The 14,262-nt window shown below is 52.7% G+C and overlaps 1 protein-coding gene across 4 annotated transcripts in view; it reads left to right on the top strand.

Annotated features, from left to right (window-relative positions):
• LOC144951748 (F-actin-uncapping protein LRRC16A-like) overlaps window positions 1–14,262 on the top strand; it is a 52,904-nt gene that overhangs the window by 12,542 nt on the left and 26,100 nt on the right. For 3 of the 4 annotated variants that reach the window (XM_078882094.1, XM_078882091.1, XM_078882090.1), the window contains exons 3-11: window positions 170–274; window positions 3,915–3,971; window positions 5,370–5,491; window positions 6,847–6,941; window positions 9,642–9,712; window positions 10,288–10,361; window positions 10,905–10,980; window positions 12,636–12,724; window positions 13,553–13,647. In XM_078882094.1, the coding sequence (XP_078738220.1) occupies window positions 170–274; window positions 3,915–3,971; window positions 5,370–5,491; window positions 6,847–6,941; window positions 9,642–9,712; window positions 10,288–10,361; window positions 10,905–10,980; window positions 12,636–12,724; window positions 13,553–13,647 (784 nt within the window). The remainder of the gene's footprint in view (window positions 1–169; window positions 275–3,914; window positions 3,972–5,369; window positions 5,492–6,846; window positions 6,942–9,641; window positions 9,713–10,287; window positions 10,362–10,904; window positions 10,981–12,635; window positions 12,725–13,552; window positions 13,648–14,262) is intronic. The other variant, XM_078882092.1, reaches the window with a different exon arrangement.

The raw sequence follows: 14,262 nt of genomic DNA, 5'->3' as shown, positions 1-14,262 counted from the left end.
CACGCGGTGGGGGGGGGAAGCTGTGGTGAGCCCAGGGGCCAGCGCCACACTGACAGGTGTAGGGCACGATTACCCCCCCCCCTCACCCCCCCTCACCCCCACCCGCGGCCTCCTCGCACGAAGCCACCACCACCGCACCGCCACCTGAAGCCAAATACGGCTCCTCCAGGCACCCCCTTGCGTTTGGTCACGTGGACGCGGTGTGGACGCGGTGTGGACGCAGGTGCTGACTGCGTGGAGGGGCTTCCTGCTGTCGACTCGCACCCCGAGCAAGGTACCGCCGCTGCCTGGCCGCCTCTGCCCCTGCCGCGTGCCCCCCCTTCGTCGAACGGCAAAGAGTTGACGTCGTCCCGCTCGTTTTGTCGGCGTCGGCCGTCCGTCGTCGAAGTGCGCTTCGCATCGGTCGTACCTCGGCGATGATCGCTCGTTTTTTGTCCGAATGTTGAGCGAAAATGTTGTGGCGCTGCCTCCGTTGTTTTGGGGCGGTGTGGAGGCTGCCGGCAACGTTTTTGGGCACGCAACCGTGATGCAAATCAACGATGTCCGATTCCTCTGACCCCCCCCCCTGTCCTCCCCCCCTTTCCCGCACCACCGCCACTCCAGCGATTTGATAAACGTCACAATTTTGAATCGCGATTGGATTTCGGAATCACTTTTTGTTCATTGGTTTTCTACCCTTCTATCTGGCAACAAAACTGACAACTTTTTTACAAGGAGTCATGTTTGCATAGACCACAATACCTGCAGTCATAATGCAAACAAAAAACATAACTCTGATAATGTATGCACTGTCCTTGAAGTTGATTGGTCCACACCCGAGACAGCATTATGACTGCATCAGCCAATATTGTGGTCTATGCAAACATGACTCCTTGTAAAAAGGTGTCAGTTTTGTTGCCATATAGAAGGGTAAAAAAACAATTATCATATTTTTACTGGCAAACGAGGTTCCAATGGTGTCACTTTTTGTTGTTTATCATCGCGGCGAATTGTAGCACTTCAGATTGGCTGCAGAGGTGACGTGAACCGTTGACCCCAACGAGCCCCATTGGGTGCGTGTATGGTTAGCTCACGGTTAGCTTTCGACGTGCATCGATGATTCATATCCGTCGTTCCACCCCGAGCGATTGTTTTGACGTTCACTTGGGATGCAGTTATTCGCCTCCCTTCCCCTCCAACCGCCAGCGATTCAGTGCGCGTGAAAATCGATCCGAGAGTCACATTCTCTTTCTTGGGTTCTTTCGGTAAAAGTCACGTAGAAGGGAAATAATAAAATAATAAAAATAAAACATTATAAAATAATTCTCAAGACGTTTCGGCCACAACGCAAGCAGCCGTCCTCAGGTGAAGAACAGGTCTGTCGGAAAGACAGCGGAATATGCAAATTCCTTTGTCAAGGCGCCCCTTCCACCCTCCAACCCAGCTTAAATATACGCTGCCAAGCCTGGTGGTGCCCATTCAGATGCTGTCTTTCCGACAGACCTGTTCTTCACCTGAGGACGGCTGCTTGCGTTGTGGCCGAAACGTCGTGAGAATTGTATTTTATTATGTTTTATTTTTATTATTTTATTATTTCCCTTCTACGTGACTTTACCGAAAGAACCAAGAATATGAATCCCTGCAGTCACGAAAGCTTTAAATCGAAAAGTCACATTCTCGTTGCCTTTTGTTTTCACCGTCTCGTTTGTTCGGCCCATTGGCGTCATCACGATCGCTCATTTACCCAGGGAAGCCTCGCCGAGTCTCATGACTCCTTTTCAAGAGGGTCCTGCCAATTTTTTTTTTTTGCAGTGGGGGAGTTGGGGTGGGGGTGGGCGATGTTACTGCTGTGTGTATAATCCCAATCTCGCGTCTCTTATTTCTTATAATGTCCCATCTCGGCCCCTGCATTCACAATCTCTGTTGTCCATCACTACGCCCCCCCCCTCCCTGTGCTCAGCCACGTTTCCACTTCACTAAAACATTTTTCATTCGTCCCATAAGACTCATCTTTTTTCAAAAGCGTATCCCTCCACTATCTTAAATTTGGAGCTTTCGTGACTGCAGGAATTACTATTTGGTTCTTTCGGTAAAGTCACGTATAAGGATAAAATAATTAATCGTCGTATGCTATTGTTTAATTTATTATTTTATCCTTATACGTGACTTTACCGAAAGAACCAAAGAGTAATTCCTCTACTACTTTCTGTCCTCGCCCTTAAAACCTTGACCATCCTCCCCCTTTCCCTTCCAAACCTCGCCCCTCCTTTTCCCTGTCATCACCCTTCCTTGCCATCCCTTCCCCTCCCCAACACTCAAATCCCATCGCTTTACCCCATCAGCCAATACTAATGCACCATTTCTAATTCCTGTGAAGCGCTTTGACAAGAGCGCTATATAAAATCCTAGACAAAACAGGATAATCCCCGGCGAAATTTCTTTCAAATCTGGCAAACGTGGACCGCGACGCCGGCGCACGATGGCTCGCTCTTGCGAATGACGTCACGGGATCTTTGACGTCCACTGTGAGTGAAGCGGACGGCGCGTAGTGTTGTTGACGGTTAACAGCGCACCACCGCATGCATCGCCAGGGCGGCTGCTGGATTCAAACCGTTAACTTCTGCATAAAGTAGCTAATGCGCTGCCGCTGGGCCAGCGACAGAGGTCGCAACCGGGTACCCGATACCCGTACCCTACCCGATACCCGTACCCTACCCGATACCCGGCTACCTGTACCCGATACCCATACCCTACCCGATACCCGGCTACCCGTACCTGGCCGGGTACGGGTACGGGTAGCCGTTTGCGACCCTGGTGCGGCCGGGTACGGGTAGGCCGTGAGTCACTGGTGAGTAACCGTTTGTCACTCATTTCGGGTAGGGAACGGGTAGGGAACGAGTACCCGTACCCGGCCGGGTACGGGTACCCATTTGCGACCCTGGTGCGGCCGGGTACGGGTACGGGTAAGGAATAAAAACCTGTTTGCGACCTCTGGCCAGCGATAAAAGTAACATTTGCATATCATCAGCAGCAGCCATGATCCATCCCCTGTTGGATGAAGGCCTCCTCAAGCCGCCCCCATCTCTCACGATCCTTAAGTGCAACGGTCCGCCCAGCACCTCCACACCAGCTGGTCTCGTCACTCCATCTCCCCAGTGGATGTCCTCTCGGATGAGTTCCATTACCTAACTGCCACTCCGTTTTTATTCTTCTCGGTCATCGCGCATCATCTCTTACATATCCTGCCCAAGGCCCGCTCACTTTTCTAAACAATTTAGATGTCTTTGGTTCTTTCGGTAAAGCCACGTAGGTATTCCCTGTCATTAATTTATTTTGTTTTCTACCTACGTGACTTTACCGAAAGAACCAAAGAGTATGGATCCCTGCAGTCACGAAAACTTCAAATCTAGATTGAATTTAAATGTCATTGCCTTTTATAGTTCTCTGATGCTTGTGTTCCTCTTTCTGTGTCCCGCCACGCTGGTGAAGATGTTCACTCCCTCGCCTGGCATGCAGGAGGTTCTGGGTTCAATCCCGACCCTGACGATGCCTGCTGTTGTATATTTGGAGTTTGTGTCTTTCTCTCCCCGTGATCGCGTGGATTTCTGCGGCTCCTCCGGTTTATCCCTCCACATTTCGAATCAATGTGCTCTTAGAGTGTTTGGCTGCTGTACATTTCCCACGTGGTAAGCCACTTCGTCGAGCTTTCATTCGTGACAGCCAGCTCGCTTCTGAACAAGAGCTCCACATAGCTCAGTGAGCCTTACCTGGTAAAACAAAAACGCACAGTACTGTAATTCGTTTCATTCTATTGGACGAACCGGCTTATCGTCCGTCTGGTGACAAATATTTGGCCACAGTGATGGCCACCCGGACGGAACCGCCTCTCCCTGTCTCGTACGTCCGTGACGCCGGTTCCTCGCGCTCCTTTCCAGGTGGAGTCCACGTTCCACTTTTTGGAGATCCAGGCGGCCACACTCAAGGGCAACAAGGTGAGAGAGGCAGCTCCTGGGGCTGGGCAGCATAAGACAGTAGGGGGGATTGGGGGGGGGGCAGTGAAAATATTATTTGGGAGGGATAAAATATATTTTTCAAATCATTTATGTTGTTTTAAAGTTGCCACTAGCAGAGCGCATGGCACGCTCATGCATGCCCGGCAAGAGGTTGCAACCGGGTACCCGATACCCGTACCCTACCCGATACCCGGCTATCCGTACCCGGCCGGGTACGGGTACGGGTACCCGTTTGCGACCCTGGTGCGGCCTGGTACGGGTACGGGTAAGGAATCAAAACCCGTTTGCGACCTCTGATGCCCGGGGTGCCACAGCGGGTTCACCGATTGCGCCGGTCTGCCACACGGTGGCTTTGGGCTGTCTAGAGTTTGGAGATTGATTGTCTAAATGAATGAAGTTGCGTGGGTCCACCTGTTGAGTCTGCCACGGGCCTTGCGCTCTCCGTTGCCGGCTCTCGAGAGGTTTTACTGCAGCTACTGCACGTGGCGAGATGTTAACCACCTCGCCTGGTATACAGTGGTCGCATGGATTTTTCGACGTTTTTTCTCTCCACATTTATAGCTGACGCACGTTTAGATTATTTGGCTGCTCGTAAATTTCGACGTGATGACAATCCACTACGTTGAGCTATCATTTGTGATAGTTTATAGTTTTTAAATCCTTTATATTAAGTTCACTTGCTTGCTTGCGCGCTTACGACCGTGCAAATCTTTCGGTCGTTTTTTAACCCACTTCCCGTGATCCAATCGAGCTGACATTTTGCACACAGACTCGTTGTGCGTGACAATTGATTTTCGTGAAACATTTTTCCCATAACTTTACACTTTTTAGGAATTTTTTAAAAATATTTAATTACCAATTGCTTAATGGTGGCAGGCAATCATCTGACCCATAGGTGGCAGCCATCTCAAGCCAGAGGACGAGAAAAACAGAAATGAATAATAAAATAAAACCGATGCCACGCATATAAAGGATTTATAGTGGAAAACTTTGTTTTTACGGGTTAATTTTTAAGTAAATCAAGAGCAGATCCGCTTCCGTCTATTGTGGTTGGTGCCACGCAGTGGTAGATTTATAACAAAACTGCTGTCGTGAACTCCTAATCGGTGTGGTTTTGTCTGTGTCGCGTTATTTGGTGTTGTTACATGGATGCTGTTGTTATTGTGGCATTGTTGCTTACGTTGTTTTTGATGTTATGGTTGTTGTCGTTGTGGTTTCTTTTGTTGATGTTCTTGATGTCATCGTTTATGTTGGTTATGTTATTGTTTATTCTTCATGTCATTGTTTATGTTGACGATGATGTTACGGGCCATTTCGTTGAGTTGTTGATGATGTTATTGTTGATCATGTTGTTGAGCAGTTGTTGTTGTTGTTTAGTTGCTGCTAGAGACGGAGCGGGTCGGCGTCACCATGGCGATGAGCTCTGCGGAGGAGGCCGACGTCGTTCTGGTGCACATCATGGTCGCCGCACAGGCCGCAGTGCCCGGGGTCAGCCCTCCGTGAGTCCACAACAACCTCAGCCAACACAACAACCACAACAAACACAACAACCACAACAAACACAACAACAACAAACACAACAACAGCATGGTGGGCGCGGTGCCCGGGTCAGCCCTCCGTGAGTCCACAACAACCTCAGCCAACACAACAACCACAACAAACACAACCACAACACACACAAACACAACTACAATGCACACAACCACAACAAACACAAAAACCACGACACACACAACCACAACGCAGAGCCACAACAGACACAACCACAACACAAACACAACAGCCACAACACAACCACAACACACACAAACACAACCACAACACACACAAACACAACTACAACAAACGCCACGACAATATCGCAGCAGTGACCCCTGCTACCATTGTTGTTTACTATTTTATTCTTCCGCTTGTTTACCGAGGAGAGCCTTGCCGAGTCCCAAGACTCGTTTTTTCAAGAGGGTCCTGCCAGGTCTTCGCAGTAGGGTTGCGATGCTGCTCACCGCGATCCCAATTGAGTAACATTTCAGGATTTTGGGGCAATGCCAGTTATATTGCTTGTTTTTTTCTTTATTTTAGCTAGGCGAGGAAACCCATGTAGAACAGGGGTAGAGGAGACACACTCCACACACTCACGCTTACTCACAAAGATAAAGATCCGCCTCATAGCCTTGACAGACTATTGGGGCAAGTGCTGTTAGCGAGTAGCACCTATGAAGGCCGGCACGGCACACGAGGGGGTGGGTGGCCACCACCACACCCGGCCGCCTTTGTCTCGCTCGTCGCGGTGTTTTAGCAAACTGCATCAGATACTAATTTGAGGCTGAGTCGACCTCGGAGAGGCCCAGGACCCATTCAGATAATCATCACTGGTGTTGGCCGTGAGCAGGAATCGAACTCGGGTGAACCGGGTTCGTAGCGCAGCGCGCTAACCGTTACGCTACCGCTCCCCACGGGGTCGTTAAAATCTCGCCACCGTGCGGGAAAACATACGAAGACGGAACAGGGTGAGAACATACAAACGCCGACAGGCGCGTGAATCGAGAGTCGAATCCAGGAACCCTTTCGTCCCATGAAGGCGCGAGGGTTACCACTGCGCCGCCAATGCCCTTGCCGTGCGAGCCTCTAGGCTGAGACAGACTTCACTGCGCGTGACACCGGGGTCGCAAGAGCACATGGCGCGATTGACCTATGACCCCTTCCCCACTCGCATGGCAGACAAACGCGGCCTCTGTGACGGGACGGTGCGCGATAGCCACCTCGATTCTCAAGCCCGCTGACAGCACTTGCCCCAATAGTCTGTTAAGGCTATGCGGCGGGCTCTTTTGTCTTTGTGCGTGTGTGCGTTCGCCAGTTTCTTGAAGAGGCTGACTCTGGACATACACGAGCGGGCGAACTCCTTGCAGACAGCCTGGGCCCGGCAGAGCATTGTGGATATGGGGCCTTGTGGTGCGTGGGCTCCGCACCGCGTTTCACACGGTCCGCTACGGGGTGGGGGTTGAGAGGGCGGTCGTGGTGCCGACAGCTGTCGTGGCCCCGGTTGGGGCTTCGAGCGTGCCGTGCGGCAGCTGTTGCCGGTTGACCCCCGTCAGCCGGCTGTCTGTGTGTGTGTGTGAGGTCTACGTGCGGTGATGTCCGGGTGTGGCGCTGTGTGTGTGACGTCTGTGTGTTGTGCCACCTGTGTGTGTGATGTCTGTGCGTCGTGCTGCGTGTGTGTGTGTGATGTCTGTGCATTGTGCTGCGTGTGTGTGTGTGTGTGATGTTTGTGCATTGTGCTGCGTGTGTGTGTGTGTGATGTCTGTGCGTCGTGCTGCGTGTGTGTGTGTGATGTCTGTGCATTGTGCTGCGTGTGTGTGTGTGTGTGATGTCTGTACGTCGTGCTGTGTGTGTGTGTGTGTGATGTCTGTGCGTCGTGCTGCGTGTGTGTGTGTGATGTCTGTGCGTCGTGCTGCGTGTGTGTGTGTGTGATGTCTGTGCGTCGTGCTGCGTGTGTGTGTGTGTGATGTTTGTGCGTTGTGCTGCGTGTGTGTGTGTGTGATGTTTGTGCATCGTGCTACGTGTGTGTGTGTGTGATGTCTGTACGTTGTGCTGCGTGTGTGTGTGTGTGATGTCTGTGCGTTGTGCTGCGTGTGTGTGTGTGTGATGTTTGTGCGTTGTGCTGCGTGTGTGTGTGTGTGATGTTTGTGCGTTGTGCTGCGTGTGTGTGTGTGTGATGTTTGTGCGTTGTGCTGCGTGTGTGTGTGTGTGATGTTTGTGCGTTGTGCTGCTTGTGTGTGTGATGTCTGTGCGTTGTGCTGCGTGTGTGTGTGTGTGATGTTTGTGCGTTGTGCTGCGTGTGTGTGTGTGTGATGTTTGTGCGTTGTGCTGCTTGTGTGTGTGATGTTTGTGCGTCGTGCTGCGTGTGTGTGTGTGATGTCTGTGCGTCGTGCTGCGTGTGTGTGTGTGTGATGTCTGTGCGTTGTGCTGCGTGTGTGTGTGTGTGATGTCTGTGCGTCGTGCTGCGTGTGTGTGTGTGTGTGTGATGTCTGTGCGTCGTGCTGCGTGTGTGTGTGTGTGATGTCTGTGCGTTGTGCTGCGTGTGTGTGTGTGTGATGTCTGTGCGTCGTGCTGCGTGTGTGTGTGTGTGATGTCTGTGCGTTGTGCTGCGTGTGTGTGTGTGTGACATCTGTGCGTTGTGCTGCGTGTGTGTGTGTGACATCTGTGTGTGATGCCCCATTGTGTGTGTGTGTGATGTCTGTGCGTTGTGCTGCGTGTGTGTGTGTGTGATGTCTGTGCGTTGTGCTGCGTGTGTGTGATGTCTGTGCGTTGTGCTGCGTGTGTGTGTGTGTGTGATGTTTGTGCGTCGTGCTGCGTATGTGTGTGTGATGTTTGTGCATTGTGCTGCGTGTGTGTGTGTGATGTTTGTGCGTTGTGCTGCGTGTGTGTGTGTGTGTGATGTTTGTGCGTCGTGCTGCGTGTGTGTGTGTGATGTTTGTGCATTGTGCTGCGTGTGTGTGTGTGTGATGTTTGTGCATTGTGCTGCGTGTGTGTGTGTGTGATGTTTGTGCGTTGTGCTGCGTGTGTGTGTGTGATGTTTGTGCGTCGTGCTGCGTGTGTGTGTGTGTGATGTCTGTGCGTCGTGCTGCGTGTGTGTGTGTGTGATGTCTGTGCGTCGTGCTGCGTGTGTGTGTGTGTGTGATGTTTGTGCATTGTGCTGCGTGTGTGTGTGTGTGATGTTTGTGCGTTGTGCTGCGTGTGTGTGTGTGTGATGTTTGTGCGTTGTGCTGCGTGTGTGTGTGTGTGATGTTTGTGCGTTGTGCTGCGTGTGTGTGTGTGTGATGTTTGTGCGTTGTGCTGCGTGTGTGTGTGTGTGATGTTTGTGCGTTGTGCTGCGTGTGTGTGTGTGTGATGTTTGTGCGTTGTGCTGCGTGTGTGTGTGTGTGATGTCTGTGCGTCGTGCTGCGTGTGTGTGTGTGTGATGTTTGTGCGTTGTGCTGCGTGTGTGTGTGTGATGTTTGTGCGTTGTGCTGCGTGTGTGTGTGTGATGTTTGTGCATTGTGCTGCGTGTGTGTGTGTGTGATGTCTGTGCGTTGTGCTGCGTGTGTGTGTGATGTCTGTGCGTTATGCTGCGTGTGTGTGTGTGATGTCTGTGCGTTGTGCTGCGTGTGTGTGTGTGTGTGATGTTTGTGCGGCGTGTGTGTGATGTCTGTGCGTCGTGCTGCGTGTGTGTGTGTGTGTGTGATGTTTGTGCGTTGTGCTGCGTGTGTGTGTGTGATGTTTGTGCGTTGTGCTGCGTGTGTGTGTGTGATGTTTGTGCATTGTGCTGCGTGTGTGTGTGTGTGATGTCTGTGCGTTATGCTGCGTGTGTGTGTGTGATGTCTGTGCGTTGTGCTGCGTGTGTGTGTGTGTGTGATGTTTGTGCGTTGTGCTGCGTGTGTGTGTGTGTGTGATGTCTGTGCGTCGTGCTGCGTGTGTGTGATGTTTGTGCGTCGTGCTGCGTAGTGTGTGATGTTTGTGCGTTGTGCTGCGTGTGTGTGTGTGTGATGTCTGTGCGTCGTGCTGCGTGTGTGTGTGTGTGTGATGTCTGTGCGTTGTGCTGCGTGTGTGTGTGTGTGTGTGATGTTTGTGCGTCGTGCTGCGTGTGTGTGTGTGCGACGTCTGTGCGAGCAGGGGGATTTTCACAGACGTATGCTTGCGTCTGCGATCAGCTGGGCCTGCCTTGCCGGGAAGAGGTGCAGTGGGTGAGCTACCTGACTCACTTCACTGCGCCATCATCATCATTGTCTATAACACGACATATATACATTGCATTCTATTGTTCATATTTTTGGAAAAATTTTTGGCTCTCAATTTTATCCAGATTGTGCTAGGAATGTGTCATCTGGTTAGATGAAGAATCCATTTGGAACTCACAGTGCTATGCGAAACCCTTACAGAGCAGTCTGCACAAGTGGATATCACCACAGACTCACTTGTGAGATCCCTTCAAGAGACCTTCAATGAATGCGATGGCTGCTGCAGTGTGCAAACATTAGCGGGGAGAAGACAAAGGCGGCCATGCATGGCGTTGGCTACACTGCCTCCTGGTGCACCGTGCCGGCCCTAATCGGTGCACGCAAACATCACTGGGCTCAACAGCCTGTTAAAGGCTTCACGAGGGAACTGTGCGTGTGTGTGCGTGTGTGTGTGTGCGTGTGTGCGTGTGTGTGTGTGTGCGTGTGTGTGTGCGTGTGTGTGCGTGTGTGCGTGTGTGCGTGTGCGCGTGTGTGTGTGTGTGCGTGTGTGGGTGTGTGTGTGTGCGTGTGTGTGTCTGCAGGACGTGGACACCATCTACCTGTCCCACGACTCACGCGAGCTCAGCCTCAATGACTTCAGCCACCTGGACGGCAGGTGCACCTCAACTGCACGCACAGACACGCACAGACACGCGAAGACACGCACAGACACGCTCAGACACGCTCAGACACGCGCAGACACGCTCAGACACGCACAGACACACGCAGACACGCGCAGACACACTTTCACTTGCACATGCGCAGCCCGCGTGAGTGATGAGAGAGTGCCGCCGAACCACGGTGCTCAGTGGAGCGCGCAGACGGCTGCCCCGACCTGACGCGTCGCTCGTGTGTGCGTGTGTGTGCGTGTATGTGTGCCTGTGTGTGTGTATGTGTGTGTGTGCGTGTGTGTGTGTGCGTGTGTGCGTGTGTGTGTATGCGTGTGCGTGTGTGCGTGTGTGCGTGTGTGCAAGTATGCGTGCATGTGTGCGTGCGTGTATGTGTGCGTGCGTGCGTGTGTGCGTGCGTGTGTGCGTGTGCGTGTGTGTACGTGCATGTATGCGTGCATGTGTGCGTGCGTGCATGTGTGCGTGTATGCATGTGTACGTGCGTGTATGTGTGCGTGTATGCATGTGTACGTGCGTGCGCGTGCACCCAGGGACCTGGTCCCCATCGTTGCGACGCTCGAGTTCAGCTCCTGGTTCACCAAGCTGCACTGCAAGGACGTCCGGCTGGTGCGTAACGATTTGGGCCGAAACGCACGACGGGTTTGTTCGCCGCGCTCTCGACTCGGAGAGTCGTGGTCGCGATTCGAGAAGCTGTCCTCCCAGCGCGCCTCGAATTCACCGCCCCGTTATCAGCCCGCTGCCGGGCGAAGGCGTCTCGGTGCCATGTCGGTTTATGGGCATTGTGCGACCATACTTCACCACGCTGGTCAAATGTGGGGTCGGTGTAGAGAAGGCCCAGAGGCCCGGTTCAGATGTCACCACTCGCCAGTGATGTTAGCCGTGGCGGGGAATGAAACTTGGGTTGCCGGGTTCATAGCGCAATGCGCTAACCACTGCACCACTGCTCCTTTCGACAATTCACGCCAGAGGTCGCAACCGGGTACCCGATACCCGTACCCTACCCGATACCCGGCTACCCGTACCCGTACCCGGCCGGGTACGGGTACGGGTACCCGTTTGCGACCCTGGTGCGGCCGGGTACGGGTAGACCGTGAGTCACTGGTGAGTCACCGTTTGTCACTCATTTCCCAACGTCTTGTCTCTTCTCACAATTCAAGTTCCTAGAATCAACCCACCCGCGCCTGCAACATGGCTTCATCCCAGAGGTCGCAATCAGGTACCCGATACCCGTACCCTACCCGTACCCGGCCGGGTACGGGTAGGGTACGGGTACGGCCGGGTACGGGTACGGGTAAGGAATCAAAACCCGTTCGTGACCTCTGCTTCACGCGGCCTCAAAGTGCACCTAGCCTGGCACAAGCGCCGTGGTTATGTCACCGCCACTTACTGGCGAATGCCGGTTATTGTTGTTGCTTTGTGTATTTGTGCGCATGGTGCATGTGTGCGCATGCCGTGTGTGTGTGTGTGTGTATGTGTGTGGTGTGTGTGTATGGTGTGTGTGTGTGTGGTGTGTATGTGTGTGTGCATGGTGTGTGTGTATGTGTATGTGTGTGGTGTGTGTGTGCATGGTACGTGTATGCGTGTGTGGTGTGTGTGTGGTGTGTGTGTTGATGGTGTGTGTGTGTGTGTATGTGTGTGGTGTGTGTGTTGATGGTGCGTGTATGTGTGTGTGGTGTGTGTGTGGTGTGTGTGTGTTTTGATGGTGCATGTATGCGTGTGTGGTGTGTGTGTTGATGGTACGTGTATGCGTGTGTGGTGTGTGCGTGTGTGTGTGGTGTGTGTGTGTGTTGATGGTGCGTGTATGCGTCTGTGGTGTGTGTGTGTGTTGATGATGCGTGTACGCGTGTGTGGTGTGTGTGTGTATGTTGATGGTGCGTGTATGCGTGTGTGGTGTGTGTGTGTGTGTTGATGATGCGTGTATGTGTGTGGTGTGTGTGTTGATGGTGCGTGTATGTGTGTGTGGTGTGTGTGTGTGTTGATGATGCGTGTATGTGTGTGTGGTATGTGTGTGTGTTGATGGTGCGTGTATGTGTGTGTGGTGTGTGTGTGTGTATTGATGATGCGTGTATGTGTGTGTGGTGTATGTGTGTGTGTTGATGGTGCGTGTATGCGTGTGTGGTGTGTGTGTGTGTTGATGGTGCATGGATGCGTGTGTGGTGTGTGTGTGTGTATTGATGGTGCGTGTATGCGTGTGTGGTGTGTGTGTGTGTGTTGATGTTGTGTGTGTACTGATGGTGCGTGTATGTGTGCGTGTGCACCAGTCTGCAGAGGTCTGCGAGCAAGTGCTGCGCGTGATGTCGCGATCCTCGCGCCTGGAGGAGCTGGTGCTCGAGAACGTTGGGCTCAAGTCGTGAGTGCTCACGACGCATTGCATGCTGGGACATGCACAGGGGCATTCTGGGACGGGCACAGGTGCATGCTGGGCCTCGGTGGCTGCACTGCCGCTTCACGCCAGCTGCCATACCGCCACCGCCGCCACAACAAATAGGGTCCCGAACAACAACAACAACAATAACACCAATAACAACAACAACAACTTCAGGAACTGGATTGAGACCAGTTCAGTTCCTGAAGAAGGTCCCAGCACTTGGTGCAAAATGTCAGAGGTCGTGCCGAATAACAGGTTGTGCAACCTAAACACATATGGGTGAGCTGTACAGCACAACAGCAAAACTCTACGCAGTAACAATTTGTGTGTACGTATGTATGTTGAACTTTTTTCGCAACGTACGTAGCCAACCGTGCTGCAAATCGGAGGTGCGGGGGAAGGACAACAAACTAAACACAAAAAGTAGTTAGAAAGAAATGAATTTTTCAATCGAGATTTCAAAGTGCATAGCTCCAGATTTGTAAGACTCCAAATCTACCACTCGGTTGTGAATTGGCCAGAAGAGGGTAGCACAGCAAGGGAATTTTCGAACGCGTCTGTCCGGAGATTTGAGTGTTGCTCCCTCGAATGCGCGGATTTTTTCCGGGTTTCTTCCGTTGTGCACAGGAAGGTGCGATTTGTAAAACACGGCGGTGTTCACAGCAGCGGCATCTTTCATAAATCGAGACACACGGAAACTTAGTTTGGCCAAAGCAACGTTTCCAAGATTTGCGTCTCCCTCCCCCGTGTACTGCTGCGCTCTTTCCTTCTCCTCCTCATCGTCCTCCTCCTTCCTCTTCCTCCTGCCAGTGATTTTCTGCAGAAACTTGCCACGGCTTTGACCCAAAATCCTGCCAGCTGCCTCCACTCCATAAATCTGTCCAACAACAGCCTGGAGGACCGAGGTGAACACCGAACACACGCACAGACGCGGCACTGCACATCCGCGGCATCGCACAGACGCGGCACTGCACACCCGCTGCATCGCACAGACGCGGCACTGCACACCCGCTGCATCGCACAGACGCAGCACTGCACACCCGCTGCATCGCACAGACACGGCACCGCACACAGCACAGCACTGCACAGACACGGCACTGCACAGACACGGCACCGCACGCAGCACCGCACACAGCACAGCACAGCACAGACACGGCACTGCACAGACACGGCACCGCACGCAGCACCGCACACAGCACAGCACAGCACAGACACGGCACTGCACACCCGCTGCATCGCACAGACACGGCACCACACAGACACGGCACCACACACAGCACAGCACCACACAGATGCTGCACGGCACTCAGCAATGCATTCATCGATTGGAATTGTGCATAGCAAGTTGCGCCTCTTACTGGCAGACCACAGAACTTGGGCTTGTGCGGTCTACAGTTTCCCGTGCGTTTTTGAGATGTAATTTGCATGAATGACGCGATAAAAAATAAACGATTCTATCTACTAAGCCACAGCTCCTCCGCTCACCATGCTTGCACGTGTGTGTGTATGTGCGCCCTCAT

The sequence above is a fragment of the Lampetra fluviatilis genome, chromosome 63 (genome assembly GCF_964198595.1).
Source record: "Lampetra fluviatilis chromosome 63, kcLamFluv1.1, whole genome shotgun sequence".
Lineage (NCBI taxonomy): Eukaryota > Metazoa > Chordata > Hyperoartia > Petromyzontiformes > Petromyzontidae > Lampetra > Lampetra fluviatilis.
Note: the sequence above shows the minus strand (reverse complement) of the source record. Positions and strands in the feature narration are given on the sequence as shown.